We start from the raw sequence: 24,103 nt of genomic DNA on the forward strand, positions 1-24,103 counted from the left end.
ATTTCGGATTAAAACCTCTTTCAAAATACTAAACGAGTCATCTATTAATTAAACCTCACGGCAGGGTCTCGAGACTTTAGGGAGGATGATAACTAATCTCGTTCTTTAAAATTATTAAACTTTTTGAATCATAATTCCTTAAAATGTAGTTCTTTCATCAAACTCAAAATGTAAAACTTTTCTTAATAAATCAAACTCAAAAAATAAAGCCTTTCTTAATAAGTCAAAACTCAAATTATAATCCTTTCTTAATAAATCACATTCAAAACATAAAGTTGTTCTTAATAATTCAAACCCAAACATAAATCTTTTCTTACTAAATCAAATCTATGGTATAACCCTTTTTATTAATAGTTCAAACTCAAAACATAAATCTTTTCTCAATAAAGCTCGAAACATCATTCTTTCATTAATAAATCAAACTTAAAGCATAGTTCTTTCTGTAAGACCCAAAAATTTTAGAATAATCTTATTAAGAGCTAATTTTGATTTATTTAGTCATTAAGTACTTTAATCTCATAAATTATTTTATTAAAGATAATTAAAGCAAATTTTGATTAATTGAGTTTAAAGTAATTTAAGGTTTTATCTAATTTTATAATTAACGAATCATTTTCTATATTTAAATTATAAATTTTAGTAAATGTAAAATAATAAGAATTTTACATGATTTGGTTTAAATAATTAAGATTTTGTAATTTAATACTTTAATCCTTATAAACAAATAAAATTAATTATATTATTTTATATTTTAAATTAGACTATTTAATTAAAAATTAATCAATAAATTAATAATTAAATAATATTTTTAAAATAATTTTAAAGGATTAATTTAAAAGTTAATTTAATATAATATCTCTTAATTTTATTAAAATTTAACAAAATTTCAATTTGCTCAAAAATCCCTAATTTTACATTTGTCCCAAATCAAATCCTAATTCTACCCTAACCCCTAACCACCACCGCCATACCTCCTTTTCTGTAAAGAAACACAGCTTCAAAATAAACAAAAAGAAAAAGAGAAGGGAAATGAAAACAGGGAAAGCAGGGAAAAGAGAGTGAAATCCGAGAAAACAGAGAGAAAGAGAGGGAAGAGCACCGGTGGAAGGGGAAGACGCACCAAAGCTGGTGAGCTGTTCCGCCGCTCTTCATCGCGGTTGAGGCTGTCACCGCCGCAGATGCATCTATGCCGTTGTGTGTCACCATTAGAGGAAGAGGAGCGCGAACCAGAGCCATGCAAGGGAGGAGCAGAGCGCGCGCAGGGGAGAAGCCACCACTGTCGTCGCATCTTGCCGCCGCTGCCACTGCTGAGGTCACCATCGTCGTCCTCACCGCAAGCAGAGTCACCGCCATCCATGGTGGAGCCGAGGAGAGAGAGTGCCCGAAGAGAGGAGACTTGTGGAGGAGGAGTGCGACGCGAGGAAGGAGACGATGTTTACGTCACTGCCACCAAATCTCACCACCGCTGCTGGAGCCTCTGGCCGTCGGGACCGCCTTTCTTACCACCGCTGATGAAGCTCATCAAAGTTGCTCGAAGGTTACCGTCGCTCTATTTGGTTCTGTTGGAAGCTGCGCTGCTGTGGGTGTGGTTGCCGAAAACTGCCGCCGGAACCCCTATCTTCTTGATTGGTCGGTTAGATGGTATGCAGCAATCGTGTAAGTCTTTGGTTGTTCAAGCTGGAACCTTTTCCAATCAAGTGAGAATAAACAACACTAAGAGGAGTTTGCAAGCTGCCCCTAGTATTTCTTATTCGTCAATTTAATGATGATGGTGGATACGGGTTCTGTGTCAAGAAGTGTTGGTTCCCTTGTGAATATGATGCCAGAAAAAGATGATGATGGCCGGTTTGCAAGTAGAGGGTGGAAAAGTGAGGATGGAAGGCTTAGCCGTGGGTATTCAAGCTTCAGATGGAAGAGAGTAACGATGGAGGATTTTTATGATATTAAAATATTGAAGATTGGTGGTCATTCAGTATGCTTATTTGGAATATTTGATGGTCATGGTAGTTCTCGTGCTGCAGAGTATTTGAAAGAGCATCTCTTTGATAATCTCATGAAGCATCCAAATTTTCTTTACTGGTGCCAAATTGGCTATAAGTGAAACGTATCAATTTCTGGATTCTGAAAAAGACACTTTTTGGGATGATGGCTCTACTGCTTCAACTGCTGTTTTGGTTGATAACCATTTCTATGTTGCTAATGTTGGAAATTCTGGGACTATAATATTGGCTGGTAAAGCAATTGCTCTCTCAGGATCATAAACCAAACAGAAGTGATGAACGGAAGAGGAATTGATGCGTTTAACTACTGAGCTTTGACTAAATTGAGGTAGGGGTTTTTCTTAAAATCTATTTTACATTACCGAGTTGTTATAAATAGATATTAATGTGAGAAACATATGTCTGTGATTATGATTGTCTTATAACTGTGGTTGTTTGCTGGACTGAATGACTGGCTGCATGATTGCTTGAGTAGTTTGTGATGGCTAAAAAGAAATTAGTTTGAAAGGTTATTTAGTTGATTATTATGAAAAATGGTTTTCTTGGTTTTGAAGCTATTTTTGATAATGTAAATGAATCGGCTTTGTAAATGATTTGGAATATGAAACTGAATTAATTTTGGAAACGGTTTAATTTTGAGTTAGTCTAACTTTATAAATGATTTAGTATTTGAGCTGGTTTGATTTTAAAAAGAGATTTATTATTGGCACTGATTTGCTTTGAAAACAATTTTATATTGGAACTGGTTGAATTTTGGAAAATGAATGAGATTTGGAAATGGTTGAGAAAAAAGTTTGAGAAATGTTTGGACGGGACCCAAAAAGGGTGGCAGAACCCGAGTTTTAGAGGAGATGCTGCCGAAATTTTATAAAATTAGAAGTTTCATTTAAAGTAGTTATTTTAAAAGGGTTTTAAGTATTATATGATTTAAAATTACCTCATTTATTAAAGAAAGAGTTATGTTTTGGATTGGGAATTGTTAGTGAACGGAATGGAAAGAAGGACAATGAGAATTTTCTTTGAAATATGGTTTTTGAATGAATTTGGAAATGAGATTTAGATTGACGAATGATTATGATGTTGAGAATGTTGAGATATGATCTTTGAATTATTCATATGGCTTATGATTTTGAATTATCTGAGATACGAGGTTTCCTGGATAAAATACCATGGCTTGCCACCACATGTACCAGGTTGAAAACTCGATACTCTGTTGACCCTACGACGTAAGTGTGACCGGGCACTATATAAATTCCCGGGAATGTTACCCCCATTGAGCAATATTGATTATTTGAGAAAAAGCTATGCATAGACTCTTGGGGATGCACGTCGGGGGACAGTCTAAGGACAATTCAGACTTGTCGGGTTGGCTGGATAACCGACAGATGAGCCTCATCAGCCATAGGACAGGCATGCATCATATGCATTTGTATGTTTTGCTTGGGTTTGAACTTGTTTTGGTTTGTCTAATTGCTAAACTGTTCTTAACTGCTACTTGAACTATTTGCTGTAATTGCTACCTACTTGTGCTTTCCTTGTCTGTCTTGCCTGTGTTTGTCCTGGCGTGTTACATTTGAGAATGAACTTTGGTGCTGAATTAATGATTGTGTTGTTTGATTGCGTGGTTAGTTTCTGATTGAGATTTTCTTATAAGAAAGGAAAGGTTTCGGATTTAAATTAGATTAAACATTATTTCTTTGAAAATTTTTGAACGATTACCTACTGGTTTAAAAAAGGATTCATAAGGCGATGATAATCACTGAGTGGTGCGCAGAAATTGTGATTACATTTTGATTATGTAAAATTCATCGCTCTTTCTTTCCCTGGTAATGGCGCCAAAAACATGATGCCAATACCATGGTTCACAACTTCGCACAACTAACCAGCAAGTGCACTGGGTCGTCCAAGTAATACCTTACGTGAGTAAGGGTCGAATCCCACGGAGATTGTTGGTATGAAGCAAGCTATGGTCACCTTGCAAATCTCAGTCAGGTAGGGTTAAATGTGATTGGATTAGATAATTAAAAGATGAATAATAAAGGATAGAAATACTTATGTAATTCATTGGTGAGAATTTCAGATAAGCATATGGAGATGCAATCGTTCCTCTGAACCTCTGCTTTCCTGCTATCTTCATCCAATCAGTCTTACTCCCTTCCATGGCTGGCTTTATGTGATACATCACCACTGTCAATGGCTACTTTCGGTCTTCTCTCGGGAAAATGATCCAAATGCCCTGTCACGGCACGGCTAATCGTCTGGAGGCATCACCCTTGTCAATGGTTTCATCCTATCCTCTCAGTGAAAATGGTCAACGCACCCTGTCACGGCACGGCTATTCATCTGTCGGTTCTCGATCATGCTGGAACAGGATTTACTATCCTTTTGCGTCTGTCACTACGCCCGGCAATCGCGAGTTTGAAGCTCGTCACAGTCATTCAATCATTGAATCCTACTTGGAATACCACAGACAAGGTTTAGACTTTCCGGATTCTCTTGAATGCCGCCATCATTCTAGCTTACACCACGAAGATTCCGATTAAGAGATCTAAGAGATACTCATTCAATTCTAATGTAGAACGGAAGTGGTTGTCAGGCATGCGTTCATAGGGAATGATGATGATTGTCACGTTCATCACATTCAGGTTGAAGTGCGAATGAATATCTTAGAAGCGAAATAAGAAGAATTGAATAGAAAACAGTAGTACTTTGCATTAATCTTTGAGGAACAGCAGAGCTCCACACCTTAATCTATGGAGTGTAGAAACTCTACCGTTAAAAATACATAAGTGATAATGGAGTTCATTGGTCTCGGCCCCAGAGGGGAACCGGAGTAACCAAGACTGTGAATACAATGATAAAAAGTCCTATTTATAATAAACTAGTCACTAGGGTTTACAGATGTAAGTAATTGATGCATAAATCCACTTCCGGGGCCCACTTGGTGTGTGCTTGGGCTGAGCTTTAACTTTCCACGTGCAGAGGCCATTTGTGGAGTTGAACGCCAGGTTTTGATCCATTTCTGGCGTTCAACTCTGGTTCTTGATCCATTTCTGGCGCTGAACTCCAGAATTGGGCAGAGAGCTGGCGTTGAACGCCAGTTTACGTCGTCTATTCTCAAGCAAAGTATGGACTATTATATATTTCTGGAAAGCCCTGGATGTCTACTTTCCAACGCAATTAGAAGCGCGCCATTTTGAGTTCTGTAGCTCCAGAAAATCCATTTTGAGTGCAGGGAGGTCAGAATCCAACAGCATCAGCAGTCCTTCTTCAACCTCTGAATCTGATTTTTGCTCAAGTCCTTCAATTTCAGCCAGAAAATACCTGAAATCACAGAAAAACACACAAACTCATAGTAAAGTCCAGAAATGTGATTTTAACATAAAAACTAATGAAAATATCCCTAAAAGTAACTAGATCCTACTAGAAACATACTAAAAACAATGTCAAAAAGCGTATAAATTATCCACTCATCACAACACCAAACTTAAATTGTTGCTTGTCCCCAAGCAACTGAAAATCAAATAGGATAAAAAGAAGAGAATATACTATAAATTCCAAACTATCAATGAAACATAGCTCCAATCAAATGAGCGGGACTTATAGCTTTTTGCCTCTTGAATAGTTTTGGCATCTCACTTTATCCATTGAGGTTTAGAATGATTGGCATCTATAGGAACTCAGAGTTCAGATAGTGTTATTGATTCTCCTAGTTCAGTATGATGATTCTTGAACACAGCTATTTTATGAGTCTTGGCCGTGGCCCTAAGCACTTTGTTTTCCAGTATTACCACCGGATACATAAATGCCACAGACACATAATTGGGTGAACCTTTTCAGATTGTGACTCAGCTTTGCTAAAGTCCTCAATTAGAGGTGTCCAGGGTTCTTAAGCACACTCTTTTTTTGCTTTGGACCTTGACTTTAACCGCTCAGTCTCAAGTTTTCACTTGACACCTACACGCCACAAGCACATGGTTAGGGACAGCTTGGTTTAGCCGCTTAGACCAGGATTTTATTCCTTTAGGCCCTCCTATCCACTGATGCTCAAAGCCTTGGGATCCTCTTTATTTACCCTTGCCTTTTGGTTTTAAGGGTTATTGGCTTTTTGCTCTTGCCTCTTGGTTTTAAGAGCTTTTGGCTTTTTCTGCTTGCTTTTTCTTTTTCTTTCTATTTTTTTTTCGCCTATTTTTTTTTTCTTTTTTTTTCTGCAAGCTTTGTTCTTTGCTGCTTTTTCTTGCTTCAAGAATCATTTTTATGATTTTTCAGATTATCAAATAACATGTTTCCTAGTCATCATTCTTTCAAGAGCCAACATATTTAACATTCTTAAACAGCAACTTCAAAAGACATATGCACTGTTCAAGCATACATTCAAAAAACAAGAAGCATTGTCACCACATCAATATAATTAAACTAAGTTCAAGGATAAATTCGAAACTCATGTACTTCTTGTTCTTTTTGAATTAAAACATTTTTCATTTAAGAGAGGTGATGGATTCATAGGACATTCATAACTTTAAGACAAAGTTACTAACTACTAATGATCATGTAATGAAGACACAAACATAGATAAGCACATAACATAGAAAACGAAAAACAGAGAAAGTAAGAACAAGGAATGAATCCACCTTAGTGATGGTGGCGTTTCCTTCTTGAGGAACCAATGATGTCCTTGAGCTCTTCTATGTCTCTTTCTTGTCTTTGTTGCTCCTCCCTCATTGCTTTTTGATCTTCTCTTATTTCATGGAGCATGATGGAGTGCTCTTGATGTTCCACCCTTAGTTGTCCCATATTGGCACTTAATTCTCCTAGGGAGGTGTTGATTTGCTCCCAATAGTTTTGTGGAGGAAAATGCATTTGAGGCATCTCCGGGATCTCATGGTGATGAGCTTCATACGCCTCTTGAGCTCCATGAATGGGCTCTCTTGCTTGCTCCATCTTTTTCTTAGTGATGGGCTTGTCCTCTTTGATGAGGATATCTCCCTCTATGTCAATCCCAGCCGAATTGCATAGGTGGCAAATGAGGTGAGGAAAGGCTAACCTTGCCATAGTGGAGGACTTGTCAGCCACCTTGTAGAGTTCTTGAGGTATAATCTCATGAACTTCCACCTCTTCTCCAATCATGATGCTATGGATCATGATGGTCCGGTCTATAGTAACTTCAGACCGGTTGCTAGTGGGAATGATTGAGCATTGAATGAACTCTAACCATCCTCTAGCTACAGGCTTGAGGTCCAATCTTCTTAGTTGAACCGGCTTGCCTTTGGAGTCAATCTTCCATTGAGCTCCTTCTACACATATGTCCATAAGGACTTGGTCCAACCTTTGATCAAAGTTGACTCTCCTTGTGTAGGGGCATGCATTCTCTTCCATGTTTGGCAAGTTGAACGCCAACCTCACATTTTCCGGACTAAAATCTAAGTATTTCCCCCAAACCATTGTAACATAGTTCTTTGGATCCGGGTTCTTACTTTGATCATGGTTCTTGGTGATCCATGCATTGGCATAGAACTCTTGAACCATTAGGATGCCGACTTGTTGGATGGGATTTGTTAGAACTTCCCAACCTCTTCTTTGAATTTCATGTCGGATCTCCGGATACTCATTTCTTTTGAGTTTGAAAGGGACCTCAGGGATCACCTTCTTCTTGGCCACAACATCATAGAAGTGGTCTTGATGGGCTTTGGAGATGAACCTTTCCATCTCCCATGACTCGGATGTGGAAGCTTTTGTCTTCCCTTTCCCCTTTCTAGAGGATTCTCCGGTCTTAGGTGCCATCAATGGTAATGGAAAAACAAAAAGCTTATGCTTTTACCACACCAAACTTAGAATTTGGCTCGCCCTCGAGCAATAAAAGAAAGAATAGATGAAGAAGAAGAAGAAATGAAAGAGAGGGAGATTGGGAAGTGTTTCGGCCAAGAAGAGTGTAGAGGGGTGTGTTGTGTGAATTTGATGAAGAATGGAGGGCTTTATATAGGGAAGGGAGGGGGGGTTAAGGTTCGGCCATATGGGTGGGTTTGGGTGGGAAATTGGTTTTGAATTTTGAAGGTAGGTGGAGTTTATGAGGTAGGTTTATTGGGAAGAGTGGGTGGATGTGAGTGGTGAAGGTTTAATAGGGAAGAGTGTTTATGGGATTGTGTGAAAGAGGGGTGAGAAGAAGTGAGTGGAGGTAGGTGGGGATCCTGTGGGGTCCACAGATCCTGATATGATCCTGTGGGGTCCACAGATCCTGAGATGATCCTGTGGGGTCCACAGATCCTGAGGTGTTCAAGGATTTACAACCTTGCACCAAATTAGGCATGTAAAATGCCCTTGCACACAACTCTGGGCGTTCAGCGCCAGGTTGGTGCCCATTTTGGGCGTTCAATGCCCATTTGTTGCCATTTCTGGCGTTGAACGCCAGAACCATGCTTGTTCTGGGCGTTCAGCGCCAGGATGCTGCCCATTTTGGGCGTTCAGCGCCAGAACCATGCTCTGTTCTGGCGTTGAACGCCGGGCAGGTGCTTCCTCCAGGGTGTGATTTTTCTTCTGCTGTTTTTGATTCCGTTTTCAATTTTTATATTTATTTTGTGACTCCACATGATCATGAACCTATAAAGACATATAACTAAGAAAAATATTGTTAGATAAATAAAAATTGGGTTGCCTCCCAACAAGCGCTTCTTTAATGTCAATAACTTGACAGTGGGCTCTCATGGAGCCTCACAGATGTTCAGAGCATTGTTGAGACTCTCCAACACCAAACTTAGAGTTTGACTGTGGGAGCTTTGTTTGACTCTGCTTTGAGAGAAGCTTTTTCTGCTTCCTCTCCATGGATGCAGAGAGAGATCCTTGAGTTGTAAACACAAGGTTGTCCTCATTCAATTGAAGGATCAACTCTCCTCTGTCCACATCAATCACAACTCTTGCTGTGGCTAGGAAAGGTCTTCCTAGGATGATGGATTCATCCTCTTCCTTTTCAGTATCCAGGACTATGAAATCAGCAGGGATGTAAAGGCCTTCAACCTTTACTAACACGTCCTCTACTTGTCCATAAGCCTGTTTTCTTGAATTGTCTGCCATTTCTAATGAGATTTTAGCAGCTTACACCCCATAGATTCCCAGTTTCTCTATTACAGAGAGGGGCATGAGGTTTATTCCTGAACCAAGGTCACACAGAGCCTTAAAGATCATGGTGCCTATGGTACAAGGTATTATGAACTTTCCAGGATCCTGTTTCTTCTGAGGCAATGTCAGTTGATCCAGATCACTTAGTTCATTGGTGAACAAGGGAGGTTCATCTTCCCAAGTCTCAATACCAAATAATTTGGCATTTAGCTTCATGATTGCACCAAGAAACTTGGCAGTTTGCTCTTCAGTAACATCCTCATTCTCTTCAGAAGAGGAATACTCATCAGAGCTCATGAAGGGCATAAGGAGGTTTAATGAAATCTCTATGGTCTCTAGATGAGCCTCAGAGTCCTTTGGTTCCTCAGAGGGAAGCTCCTTATTGACCACTGGACGTCCCAGGAGGTCTTCCTCCTTGGGATTCACGTCCTCTCCTTCCCTTACAGGTTCGGCCATGGTGCTTATGTCAATGGCCTTGCACTCTCCTTTTGGATTCTCTTCTGTATTGCTTGGGAGAGTACTAGGAGGGATTTCAGTGATCCTTTTACTCAGCTGGCCCACTTGTGCTTCCAAATTTCTAATGGAAGACCTTGTTTCATTCATGAAACTTACAGTGGCCTTGGATAGATCAGAGACTAAGTTTGCTAAGCTAGATGGATTCTGCTCAGAATTCTTTGTCTGTTGCTGATTGGATGATGGAAAAGGCTTGCTATTGCTAAACCTGTTTCTTCCACCATTATTAAAGCCTTGTTGAGGCTTTTGATCCTTCCATGAGAAATTTGGGTGATTTCTCCATGATGGATTATAGGTGTTTCCATAAGGTTCTCCCAAGTAATTCACCTCTGCTATTGCAGGGTTTTCAAGATCATAAGCTTCTTCTTCATAAGAAGCCTCTTGAGTACTGTTGGATGCAGCTTGCATTCCATTCAGACTCTGAGAAATCATATTGACTTGCTGAGTCAATATTTTGTTCTTAGCCGATATGGCATTCAGAGTATCAACTTCAAGAACTCCCTTCTTCATAGGCGTCCCATTACTCACAGGATTCCTCTCAGAAGTGTACATGAACTGGTTATTAGCAACCATGTCAATGAGTTCTTGAGCTTCTGCAGGCGTTTTCTTTAGGTGAATGGATCCACCTACAGAAGTATCCAATGACATCTTTGATAGCTCAGATAAACCATCATAGAATATATCCAAGATGGTCCATTCTGAAAGCATGTCAGTAGGACACTTTTTGGTCAGTCCTTTGTATCTCTCCCAAGCTTCATAGAGGGATTCACCATCTTTTTGTTTGAAGGTTTGAACATCCACTCTAAGCTTGCTCAGCTTTTGAGGAGGAAAGAACTTGGCTAAGAAAGCCGTGACCAGCTTATCCCAAGAGTTCAGGCTATCTTTAGGTTGAGAGTCCAACCATATTCTAGCTCTGTCTCTTACAGCAAATGGGAAAAGCATGAGCCTGTAGACTTCAGGATCCACTCCATTAGTCTTAACAGTATCACAGATCTGCAAGAATTCAGTTAAGAACTGAAAAAGATCTTCAGATGAAAGTCCATGAAACTCTCAGTTCTGCTGCATCAGAGAAACTAATTGAGGTTTCAACTCAAAATTGTTTGCTCCAATGGCAGGAATGGAGATGCTTCTTCCATGTAAATTGGAATTAGGTGCAGTAAAGTCACCAAGCATTCTCCTTGCATTGTTGTTGGGTTCGGCTGCCATCTCCTTTACTTGTTCGAAATTTTCAATCAAGTTGTCTCTGGATTGTTGTAATTTAGCTTCTCTTAGTTTCCTCTTCAGAGTCCTTTCAGGTTCTGGATCAGCTTCAACAAGAATGCCTTTTTCTCTGTCCCTGCTCATAAGAAAGAGAAGAGAAAAAGAAAAGAAGAGGAATCCTCTATGTCACAGTAAAGAGGTTCCTTATTGTTAGTAGAAGAAGAAGAAAAGGAATAGGGGTGAAGAAGAATGAAGAATCCAAACACAAGGGTAAGGATAGCAGAGATGTGAGATGAGGAGATGTTAGTAGATAAATAAATAGAAGGAGATGAGGAAGAAGGTGAATTTTTGAAAATTATTTTTGAAAAAGAGTTAGTAATTTTTGAAAATGGTTTTTGAAAAATGTTAGTAATTTTCGAAAATTAAAATAAGAATTTAAAATAATTAGTTAATTAAAAAGAAATTTTGAAAAAGGGGGAAGATATTTTCAAAAATTAGAGAGAGAAAGTTAGTTAGGTAGTTTTGAAAAAGATAGGAAACAAACAAAGAGTTAGTTAGTTAGTTGAAACAAATTTTGAAAAGATAAGAAGTTAGGAAGTTAGAAAAGATATTTTGAAATCAAATTTTTAAAAAAAGATAAGAAGATATTTTTGAAAAGATATGATTGAAATTAATTTTGAAAAAGATTCGATTTTTTAAAATCACAATTAATGACTTGATTCACAAGAAATCACAAGATATGATTCTAGAACTCAAAGTTTGAACCTTTCTTAACAAGCAAGTAATAAACTTGAAATTTTTGAATCAAAACATTAATTGTTATTGTTATTTTCAAAAATATGATGTAAAATTAAGAAAAAGATTTTTGAAAAATATTTTTGAAATTTTCGAAAATAACTAAGAAAAATGAAAAAGATTTGATTTTTGAAAAAGATTTTGAAAAAGATAAGATTTTTAAATTGAAAATTTGATTTGACTCATAAGAAACAACTTGATTTTAAAAATTTTTGAAAAAGTCAACTCAAATTTTCGAATTTGATGAGAGAGAAGGGAAAGATATTTTTTTATTTTTGAATTTTTATGATGAGAGAGAAAAACAAGAAAAATGATGCAATGCATGAAAGTTATGGATCAAAACAATGAATGCATGCAAGAATGCTATGAATGTCAAGATGAACACCAAGAACACTATGAATGTCAAGATGAACATCAACAACACATTTTTGAAAAATTTTTAATGCAAAGAAAACATGCAAGACACCAAACTTAGAATTCTTCAATGCTTAGACACTAAGAATTCAAGAATGCATATGAAAAACAAGAAAAGACACAAAACATGCAAATGCAAAGATCAAACAAGAAGACTTACCAAGAACAACTTGAAGATCATGAAGAACACTATGAATGCATAAAAATTTTCGAAAAATGCAAGATGCACATGCAATTGACACCAAACTTATAACATGACTCAAGACTCAAACAAGAAACATGAAAAATATTTTTGATTTTTATGATTTTCTAATTTTTTTGTATTTTTTTTTCGAAAATTAATTGAAAAAGGAAAAATAAGGATTCCAAAATTTTTAATATGAATTCCAGGAATCTTGCAGTGTTAGTCTAAAGCTTCAGTCCAGGAATTAGACATGGCTCACTAGCCAGCCAAGCTTTCAATGAAAGCTCTGGTCCAAAACACTAGACATGGCCAATGGCCAGCCAAGCTTTAGCATGTAAATCAGGAACAGTAGCAGGTGGATTAACAACAACTAGCTTGCTCTTGATAACAAATTGCAAGCCTCAGTCCAAATGAATTTAGACATGGCTTTACAGCCAGGCAGGCTTAGCATGCTTCATGAAACACTAGAATTCATTCTTAAAAATTCTGAAGAAAAATATATTTTTGAAAACATTTTTTTTTTCGAAAACAAAGGAGAAAATTTTGAAAGATTTTTGAAAATTTTTTGAAATTAAAACAAAAAGAAAATTACCTAATCTGAGCAACAAGATGAACCGTCAGTTGTCCAAACTCGAACAATCCCTGGCAACGGCGCAAAAAACTTGGTGCGTAGAAATTGTGATTACATTTTGATTATGTAAAATTCATCGCTCTTTCTTTCCCTGGTAATGGCGCCAAAAACATGATGCCAATACCATGGTTCACAACTTCGCACAACTAACCAGCAAGTGCACTGGGTCGTCCAAATAATACCTTACGTGAGTAAGGGTCGAATCCCACGGAGATTGTTGGTATGAATCAAGCTATGGTCACCTTGCAAATCTCAGTCAGGTAGGGTTAAATGTGATTGGATTAGATAATTAAAAGATGAATAATAAAGGATAGAAATACTTATGTAATTCATTGGTGAGAATTTCAGATAAGCATATGGAGATGCAATCGTTCCTCTGAACCTCTGCTTTCCTGCTATCTTCATCCAATCAGTCTTACTCCCTTCCATGGCTGGCTTTATGTGATACATCACCACTGTCAATGGCTACTTTCGGTCTTCTCTCGGGAAAATGATCCAAATGCCCTGTCACGGCACGGCTAATCGTCTGGAGGCATCACCCTTGTCAATGGTTTCATCCTATCCTCTCAGTGAAAATGGTCAACGCACCCTGTCACGGCACGGTTATTCATCTGTCGGTTCTCGATCATGCTGGAACAGGATTTACTATCCTCTTGCATCTGGCAGTACGCCCGGCAATCGCGAGTTTGAAGCTCGTCACAGTCATTCAATCATTGAATCCTACTTGGAATACCACAGACAAGGTTTAGACTTTCCGGATTCTCTTGAATGCCACCATCATTCTAGCTTACACCACGAAGATTCCGATTAAGAGATCTAAGAGATACTCATTCAATTCTAATGTAGAATGGAAGTGGTTGTCAGGCACGCGTTCATAGGGAATGATGATGATTGTCACGTTCATCACATTCAGGTTGAAGTGCGAATGAATATCTTAGAAGCGAAATAAGAAGAATTGAATAGAAAACAGTAGTACTTTGCATTAATCTTTGAGGAACAGCAGAGCTCCACACCTTAATCTATGGAGTGTAGAAACTCTACCGTTAAAAATACATAAGTGATAATGGAGTTCATTGGTCTCGGCCCCAGAGGGGAACCGGAGTAACCAAGACTGTGAATACAATGATAAAAAGTCCTATTTATAATAAACTAATCACTAGGGTTTACAGATGTAAGTAATTGATGCATAAATCCACTTCCGGGGCCCACTTGGTGTGTGCTTGGGCTGAGCTTTAACTTTCCACGTGCAGAGGCCATTTGTGGAGTTGAACGCCAGGTTTTGATCCATTTCTGGCGTTCAACTCTGGTTCTTGATCCATTTCTGGCGCTGAACTCCAGAATTGGGCAGAGAGCTGGCGTTGAACGCCAGTTTACGTCATCTATCCTCGAGCAAAGTATGGACTATTATATATTGCTGGAAAGCCCTGGATGTCTACTTTCCAACGCAATTGGAAGCGCGCCATTTTGAGTGCAGGAAGGTCAGAATCCAACAGCATCAGCAGTCCTTCTTCAACCTCTGAATCTGATTTTTGCTCAAGTCCTCAATTTCAGCCAGAAAATACCTGAAATCACAGAAAAACACACAAACTCATATTAAAGTCCAGAAATGTGAATTTAACATAAAAACTAATGAAAATATCCCTAAAAGTAACTAGATCCTACTAGAAACATACTAAAAACAATGTCAAAAAGCGTATAAATTATCCGCTCATCACTGAGCTTGGAAACAATTTTCTTGTTAAATATCTCCTTATGACAACTTTGAAACTCTGTGGTGAGACCATGTGGTTAGGTTCTCACCCCCTACAGCTTTACCTTTTCAGGAACCGGATGAAGAAGCATTAAGAAGAGTTAAACTGCGTTTGGTTTCATATGTTGTTGTATGAATTATATTATTTTCTTCCCTCGTCTTTGTTATCACGAGTTTGTAAGAGGGATAGGAGTTGTATGTTTTATATGTATATTATATTATAAGATATTATGTAAGGAGTCTTGTATATGAATCTATGCCTGCTTGTATTTTTCTTAAGATAAAGTATTTATTTTTCGCTTTTTAAAGAACGCAGTGATACAGTGTCGAGTCACAGGCTCCTATTTAAGTATTTAGTATGTAAAGTAGTCATAATACTTCTTGCTATCAGAGTGGCGCAGCCGGAAGCGTGACATTTTGGTAGTGAGGGTGTTACATTATGGTATCAGAGCGGTCTTTCCTGTAGAGCCTTGGGAATGGATTGATTATGCTTCAATTGCATACTCTGAGCATTTGTCATGTAATAGGTCTCGTTCAAATAACGAGAATTAGAGCTTTATGCACATGACGGTCTATTGATTAATGCCATTAGTCTTGCATTGCATAATTCCTAGTATTAAGTTTGGCCGGCTTAACACCAGTGAATTGTGTATGGAAGCACTAATGGGTTATCATAGACGATATGCGAGTCATAGATAACGCGAGTCGCGGGTTTTGGGAACGTTAGAAACTATTTCTCGAAGTTACTCGATTAGGTGTCTTAAAATCTGTGAATGTCATGTGACTTGTTCTCTCATAAGTTTATCTTGGAATCCTCGATTGCTATTTCTTTTGGAAAAGTGAATTGATGTTTTCCCAACCCTATTCTTCTGTTCATATGCTTCCTCGTTTGATTCTAACTGCATAAGTCTGCTTAACGTCCTTGGTGTGCTTGCCTTTCTTTGTTTAAATTCTTTTCTTGATCCATATATTCTTTGGTACAATTTTGAACATGTTTTGATGCAGTGTATTCCTTTAAACTCCTATTTCGAATTCTTTTTAAAGTTGTGATATAATTTTTCTCTTATTTGATTATATTTACAACTATTATTCTTGAAGCCCTTATAAAATCGTTTTTGATTCGATATAACTTTCTTTATATGAAGTTTTGAAAATTCTTTATGCAGTTTAAAAAACTATTTACTCCCAATACCTCACATGTTCTTTTACTAGTTTACAGAATTATACCTACTCTAAATACAACTTGATTTTTGTAATAGCTTTACTATAGTTCTCATGCATATCTTTATTTGATTATGTACTTAGGTATTTTTCAAATTTTTGAAAAGAAAGGATTTTTGCCCTTATTCTAGTTGACTTTCATTTGATAAGTTCACCTAAATTATTTAATTTGAATTTGGTTTAGCATAATACATTATTTATATAACTGTTGTTCTTTTGGAGAGTATTGGACTTTTCTTTCCTTTTAAGACAAGACCAATTACCTCTTAAGCTTTTCATTTCATGGATGTCATACTTGGTTCTGTTTTTAATTATTCTTTTATTTTTATTTTTATAAACATCACCATTAGTCTTAGTTTTCCATTTCTTGTGAATCTCATACTCATCCGAGTCAACTTGAATTCGTTTTCATCTAATACACCATTTGTCCTTTTATTTATCTTTCTTTAGTCAAAGGTTCTTTCTTGAGAATTTTCTATTGATTGAGTTGTCTTTCTGGCGCGTTTTGTATTCCTTTGGACCAATTGGAAACTCGTTTGATAATCCATGCGGGCATGAGTTCTTGTTTGAATTTCCTTGATTTAAAGATCCTTTCTTCCATGGGCTGATTTTCTTTTAAGCGCATCATAATCTTCTTAAATGATTCTTGCGAGGTGGTTATTTCAAGTATACTTTCAGAATTTTGTTTTGAACCATTTTGGGAAAAAAAAAGTTTTGAGTTCTTTTGAAGAAATTTAAGTTTTGAATCAACTTTTTTTAGTTGTTGAGTTCCTTCTTAAGCTCTTCGTTTCTATGAGTGACATGCTTTATGAACCCTAATTGAAATCCTTTAATTTAAGTTTCTTTCTTGAAATGAGTTGGTTTCCTTCTTAGCGCATTTTAATACTATTGAACATCCTTATAAGGTTGTGATTTCAAGTATATTATTGGAGTTTTGTTTTAAACATTTTTAAACAAGTTTTGATTTATTATTATGTAAAATTGTCCTTGACCTCGTACTTCTTTACTTGAGCGGTGTCTCTCTTTGACATGATTTGAACTTGTTTTGGTGCGATATGACTGTTTATTGAAGTTTTAATAAAATCACTTTCAATTCAGCCTATACTCCTTTACCTTATATTCAAAAAAAATTTCTGTATGTGATTTAAACCTGTTCAATTGCAATGCATCGTTTTTTCCTTTATGAGCAAAACTTTATCTCAGGTTTCCTTCCAACAAGATCATAGTATTCATGCATGCTTGAAAAAGAAGAGAAAATACAATTTTGCTCTTAGCCAAATTAATCTTTCCATTTACAAATTGTGTAATCTATTTCCGCTTGAATTTATATTGAAATAATGCCACATTTACATTTTTATTAATCTTTTGAAGGATGTTTGTTACTCATTTTCTCTTTTAGAACATAAAATGATTTTTTCTTCAAGTTTTTCATTCCTTATGAGCAATGCATTCGAGAGTATCTTTAAATCATACTCTTGGGTTCTATGAATTTTGTCTTTGGTTTTGGATATTCTTCTTTTGTAAACCTCATATTTATTTGACTCAGTTTGAATTCGTTTCAAAACACTGTATTATTTTTCATCTTATTGGTCCTATCGAATCCCTTCAATTTAAAGAATTACCCTTAAAGTTGTCAGTTGATTCTCTTTCTAGCATTTTTTATTGCTTGTCCATCCTTGTCTACTTGTGATTTCAACAACTCTGTCAAATTCTCACGAGCACGATCCTTATTACTTTTCTTTCTTTTCTATGGTCTATTATCCTTCTGAGTATACTCGGGATTAGTTCTGGTATCTTGTGCGACCGTTAAACTTAGTAAACGACACATTAGCTCTTTAGGACACGTTTGGTGAACACAAGGTGAAGATTTGTAAATGTATGACGTTGCAGGGAGTTGTGGAACTTTATTTCATGTGAAAGAATTTTGTTAATGTTGGGTTTGTGACCATTAAGATTTGCGAAGCGTTGAAGTCTCAGAGTTTCATAAAATTTCGGCAGCACTTCTCCTAAAACTCAGACTTTGGCCACCCTTCAAGGGTCACAACCAAATCAAACCAAACGCCTGTCAATCAGTCAAATCACTTTCAAATTCTCAGAATCTTTTCCAATAGATCAACAAAACCCATTCCCAATATCTCAAATCATTTCAAATGCCAATTCATTTTCAACATCAAATTAAACCCCAAACCAAGAAAAATCATTTTACATAGTATTTAATCAAACTAACTTTCTAACTCAATAATCAGAAACAGCCACAGTCCAATCATCATAATAACCTTAATCCAAGTATAAAACCTGACTAAACATCTTCAATTAATCAATAAATCATTCAAACTCGCGTCTACATTCATTCAAGGCAACTCAGTTAAATTCATAAGACTTACGAAATCATAAAAACATATTTTTCATATTAATATCAACTTAAAACACTTCTCGATAGTAAATTAAGTTTAGAAAATTTCCCCTACCTCAACTCGTCGAAACCATAACCCAACCGCGTCAACGAAACTTTTTCTCTCAACCCGAAACCAACGGCAACCGAAACCTCAGTCTCTGATTACTTTCGCAACAATCACAGCAACTTAAAAGCGACATGCAACACTCAGAACATGAACCTACGTTACCAAATCTCAGAGTTTATAACCAAACATAACAGAATACTAACGTAGGGATTTTCGAAACATAAACACTTACTGTAGTAACAAAACAAAGAAACCGAAACCCCGAATCAACACGGCAGCAGCTCCGGCAATAACCTCAAGCGACAGCGGCGAGCAAGACCCCTGGTGGCGGCGACTGTAACAATCACGCAGCGTTAGCAATCCTCTCGGAATCCAAAAGAACAAAAACCAAACTTAAAACCCTTACCAGCAGTGGTCATCGGCGACGGCAGCGGGGTTCTCCGGCGTAAGAGCTTGGTGGTGCACCCCCATTAGCGGCAACGAGGCTCACGACAGCAGCTAGGCACAGCGGCAGGGACAGCTTCGAGATGGTTCTTCTCCTCCGACGTGGCTCTCTCTCCTTCTCGTGACAACGCCAGCGACGTTGGCGGCGTGCAGACCGGCGACGACTCCTCACGGACGGTGACTGCGTGGTGCGACTCCTTCCCTATCGCGGTTGACGGAGTAAGGCGTAAGTCGGCTAATTAAGAAATCAAATTAGAAATTACGTTGCGAGTATAGCTCTTAACTAGCTAAAATCTGCCTCATCAATTTAGAAAGGTTGTCACAAAATTTAGAATAAAAATACTGGGAGTATGAGTCCCAGGTCGTCTCCCAACTAGTTGCTAGAAAGGGTGCTAAGTTATTAATCAGGAGTTTTCCGAGAATTTTGAGAGTTGAATAACAAAAATTAAACAATTGTAATTTAGTGCAATGAAAATTAAAAGGAATTTATATTATTCAAAATAAAAAGCCTTGACTGGGGGAATGATTAATTGGAAGTTCTGTCCTTGTTGGAATTCTCTCAAGTGTCTTATAAAGAGGTTGTTATTTTCACTTAGTTAACCCTTACTAAATAAAGGAAAGTCAAGTGATTGAGCTAACTCTTATTCACAAATCCTAGTCCTCTCCCTTGGGAAGGTCTAGCGTTAGTAAATACAGAATTAGCCAACAACTTCCAATTTAACTAACCACTTGAGCATTCCAACTCAAGTGTCTCCTCTTAATCAACCCCCATGTCAAGTAGGGAATCTACTCTATTGACATGGATACCATCTTCGTTATTGGGAGTTTGGAATAGAATAATAGGGATTCAAAATTAATTAAAAGTAAAAGTAATCCTTTGCATTAACAATCCATGAAAATAATCCAATTACCACTCTAAACAAGAATTAAGAATATGGAATAAATAAAAGAGCAAGTAAGGAAACAAACTAGAATAGTATCTTCAACGGAGGTGATGACTCTTCAATATCCAAAGCAAAAGCATAAAACTAATAAACTATGAATGTAAAGAAAACCTAGAGGAAGAGTAGTGCTCTCTAGATTCAGATCTAAAAACCTAAAATTATCCTAATGAGAATGTGTTGAGTCTCTGCATGTTCCATGGCTTTAATCTATGTTTCTGGGCCGAAACCTGGGTCAAAACGCGGCCTGAAATTGCCCCCAGCATTTTCTGTTATTTCTGCAGATCGTGCAGGTCACGCGTACGCGTCGGTCACGCGTGCGCGTCATTCAGCAAATTTCCTTGTCACGCGTATGCGTCATCCACGCGTGTGCGTCTTTTGTGCAGACTCCAATCCGTGGGTACGCGTCAGGCACGCGCACGCATCGCTGCAATTTTCTACATGTCGCGCGCACGCGTGAGCCATGCATGCGCGTCGATGCTCGCTGGTCATCTCCTTAGTTTCTTGTGTTCCTTCCATTTTTGCAAGCCTCCTCTCCATTTTCTAAGCCATTCCTGCCCTATAAAGCCTGAAACACTTAACACACAGATCATGGCATCGAATGGTATAAAAGAGAATTAAAATACACAAATTAAAGATCTCTAGGAGGCAAGTTTTCAACCATAGAATAAAACTAGGAAGGAAAATGTAAAACCATGCAAATCATATGAATAAGTGGGTGAAGACTTGATGAAACCACTCAATTAAACACAAGATAAACCATAAAATAGTGGTTTATCAGCGGTTCTCTCTCTCACCTCAGATATGTTCCACGATGATGATGGCTTCACTGACAGCAGCAGCGATGACGACACAATGGCGACGACGCAAGGATGGCGGTGCGACTCCCTCTCCTCGTAGCTCTCTCCGCGAATGCTCTCTCCGCAAAAGCTCGCTCTCTCTCTCTCTCTCTCTTCCCTCCTCCTCTCTCCTTCCTTCCCGTTCCTACGGCTCCCCTTTTCTTTCTTCCATTTCTTTCTTTCTTTTCTGTTTCAGCTGCTACTGTGTGTGTGTGTGTGTGTGTGTGTGTGTGTGTGTGTTGTTGTTGGTGTGCGTGTGTGTGTTGTTGGTGTGTGTGTGTGTGTGTTGTTGGTGTGCGTGTGTGTGAGCCGTGGGTGAGAAGGGGTGGGGTAGCTAGGGTTAGGGTTAGATCAAATTAGGATTAGGTTTAGATGAAAAATAGGGTTTGATTTGGGGATTTTTGGGTTTAATTACAGTAGGAAAATTTGAATAAAATTGAGTCATAGGATATTAATTTAAACTCTAATAAATTTTTAAAAATTACTTAAAAATATTATACATTGTACCAAAATACTAATTAATTAAAAATCATATACTTTAATTGAAATTATAAGATAATAAGATTAATTTTCTTTATTTTTAAAACTTAAAGTATTGAACTATAAAAATATCAACTATTTAAATTAAATCATATAAAATTCTTATTATTTCATAACTACTAATGTTATAATTTAAATATAAAAAATAAATCAGTAATTATAAAATTGGATAAGAATCTTAATCTATTTCAAATTCAATTAATCAAAACTTGCTTTAAATATTCTTTAATAAAGTAATTTCTGAATTTAAAGTTACAAATAAATAATTGATATTGAAATTAGTTTATAATAAAGCTTTCAAAAGGTCTTACAAAATAATTATATAATTTTAGATATAATAAATTTGTAATTAGAGAATTATTTTTATAAAATTATAAAGGTTATGTTATATAAAATATTTATAATAAATTATAAAAAAATTCTAAACGGTCACTCACAATTATTCTGAAAGACAATGAGACTTCCAACAAAAAAAAAATTTCTTTCCGATTTTTTATCCTTAATTCCGTGAGACTCTTTAGCCCTTCCATAAACAACCTCTCTTTGGGCTTAACAGAGCATGTCTATGTGACATGATAAACTATTGAACTGTCTGTCAAGTACCAGCTTGGATTAATAATTTTTTTTTGGGAGGGGGGGATCTTATTGTCTTTTAGGATAATTATCAGTGACTGTTTAAGATTTTTTATTTTTCATATACATTGATTAAATTTATTGCATAAGAATTGAAAAATATTACTAATTTTTTTATTTTGTTTTTACTTATAAAAATTGAATAGATGTTTTAATCTTTTCACTCTGACTTAGAAAAATTATTAACATATTGTATTATTAGGATTATGTTAAGTCTTAGGTATATTCAATTTAAATTGAACATCATAATTCATATAAAACTCATTTATTATTAACTATTGATTGAATTATTAGAACAAGTGCATATTCTATTTTATAACAAATAATAAAAAAATGAAATAAAATTTATCTAAAATTGATACAATAAATAAGAATATTTATATATCATTATTATAATTTAATCTCCAGAACAACTTACCATAAATTATTTATTCAATTTTCATTATTTTTTATAATTCTAATCTAAGCAGAATGATTAGTATTCTGTAACATTCTTACTATTAATTAGAATATCACGTTTTTTGCTGCACCACTCTGATAGCAAGGAATATTATCTATACACTTAATAATAAAATATGATTCTTTAACTCCTTTAAAAATCGTATCACTGTTTTCTTTGGGAAACCGTAAGATATTTTTCACCTTTTACAAATATGCATATATAAACAAAACTTCTTATACAAGAAACATGCAAATATTATATACATACATTATTACAATCATGACTCCTATCCTTCTTATAAGAACATAATGATAAAGTGAGGAAAAACTATAACTAATATATATACAAACAGAAACAGCACGACTAAGGACTCAGTAAAAACTTCATCCGTGAGAGAGAGCGCTAGTGGTGACAATAGCTTCAATGCGATAGTGGCAGTCACTTTAAGGACAGAGAGAGCACCGAAAAAATGGAGATTAGGGTGCAATATATTGTGGAGGCAGGCACAATGTGACTTGTTAGGGTGCGGTTAGGACATTGAAATGATGAGTACCAAGAGCTATGCGGTGGCGGCTGGATGAAGGTTGTTGATGGAAGTGGTAGCTAGGTGGGGAGGGGAGAAGGGTTTGGGGGAAGGGTTATTTTCAGAAGTGAAGGAGAGAGGACGACAAATTTGATTTAAATAAGGTCATTATCGTTGGTGTTACCATCGAATGTATTCTACAGTAATATGGAACGTTGAAGCATTTTTAAATTGGGATTTTCGTCGAATAAAAATTAAGACTTGGTGCCAACTTATTTAATTACGCCCATAATGTTTTTGTGGAATTTCCATCTAAATTACTTGTCCAATAGTAACTTTTGGCGAAATTCCAAAATTCATCATTTGTGTCGTCTGTGGCGATTCTAAATCTGACAGAAATTTAATTCAGAATTTTTTCCAATAGTAAATCCATCGGTACTAAGTGTGTTTCTAGTAATGAAAGAGTTCTAAAGTACATTCAATTAAGTTTTTTCACAATTAGTTCAATAAGCAATTAAATTGGTTCTTAAGAAATTTTAGAACAAAATTTATTACTTTAAAAAGTTTCGAGAATGACTACAAGACAAATTATTTGGTTTTTGAAGAGTGATTAATTTGTCTTATCATGGCATATTTTTTAGAACTTAATTATCTTGTAATAAAATTTATTTAAGAATCTAACTATTCTACACATATTAAAAATTTTAATAAAAGCAAAAGAAAAACCGAAATCTATCTAAGCGAAATAATTCTCATTAACTTTTAAATAGAAATTATTGGAGATCAAATTATTTAATATAAAATTTACTAAAGATCCATTTAAATTATTATTCTTTAAATAAAGTGTTTGATTTTCAATAAGAGAAATAAAAACATACATCATTTGTACACACCAAAGCAAAATAATAAATACAATTATATTATGACTTATATATACACTTGGATAAATCGCAGAGAACAATCAACCAATTAGCATATATTTTAAATATGTGATTGTTAGATTTTAAATATGTAATATTAAATTCTTGAATAAATAAATTCTTTTTTCCATTAATTATTGGCAGAAATTTCCGTTGTCACTCTAACAAAATAATCTAAATACATAGCAAACTCAAGAAGACATTTCCAGATTTACATTCTCAACAAAAAAGAAAATGATAATAGTAAAACCTTGAATGACAACCCAAACCTCATAATAATGAACATTCTCTTGTTCTCATTCTTTTGTGCACTCCCACCAACATATGTATCTGCATGCGCCTTAGATGAATGTGTTCCGATGAAACATTCAAATTATGCACAATTTGATGTCCCTTTCAATGGGGCAATGTAGGTAGTGGCGTTGCCAAAATACTCACAAAAAGTATGTTTAACAATATTATAATATAATTTTTTGGTATTTTATTAAGTTGAGATGTAGATCTACAATGATCTTTTTTAAAGACATAGTACATATATAAA

General features: G+C 36.1%; 1 protein-coding gene, 1 non-coding gene and 1 pseudogene across 2 annotated transcripts in view; 2 read left to right on the forward strand and 1 right to left on the reverse strand.

The window, feature by feature from the left end:
* Positions 1 to 1,765: 1,765 nt before the first annotated feature.
* Positions 1,766 to 2,295, forward strand: LOC107638071 (putative protein phosphatase 2C 76 pseudogene; annotated as a pseudogene).
* An 8,030-nt stretch (positions 2,296 to 10,325) lies between these two features.
* LOC148569376 (small nucleolar RNA R71) lies at positions 10,326 to 10,433 on the forward strand. The gene has a single exon (XR_015882052.1). It is a non-coding gene; the product is annotated as a small nucleolar RNA R71 (small nucleolar RNA).
* Positions 10,434 to 18,750: 8,317 nt separating this feature from the next.
* The window catches only part of LOC148569377 (uncharacterized), a 46,755-nt gene continuing 41,402 nt past the window's right edge, over positions 18,751 to 24,103 (reverse strand). Inside the window, exon 2 of the mRNA XM_088485015.1 lies at positions 18,751 to 18,959. Within this exon, the coding sequence (XP_088341141.1) occupies positions 18,751 to 18,959 (209 nt within the window). The remainder of the gene's footprint in view (positions 18,960 to 24,103) is intronic.

Source organism: Arachis ipaensis, chromosome B4, assembly GCF_059453495.1.
Source record: "Arachis ipaensis isolate K30076 ecotype BB chromosome B4, ASM5945349v1, whole genome shotgun sequence".
In the NCBI taxonomy this organism is placed as follows: domain Eukaryota; kingdom Viridiplantae; phylum Streptophyta; class Magnoliopsida; order Fabales; family Fabaceae; genus Arachis; species Arachis ipaensis.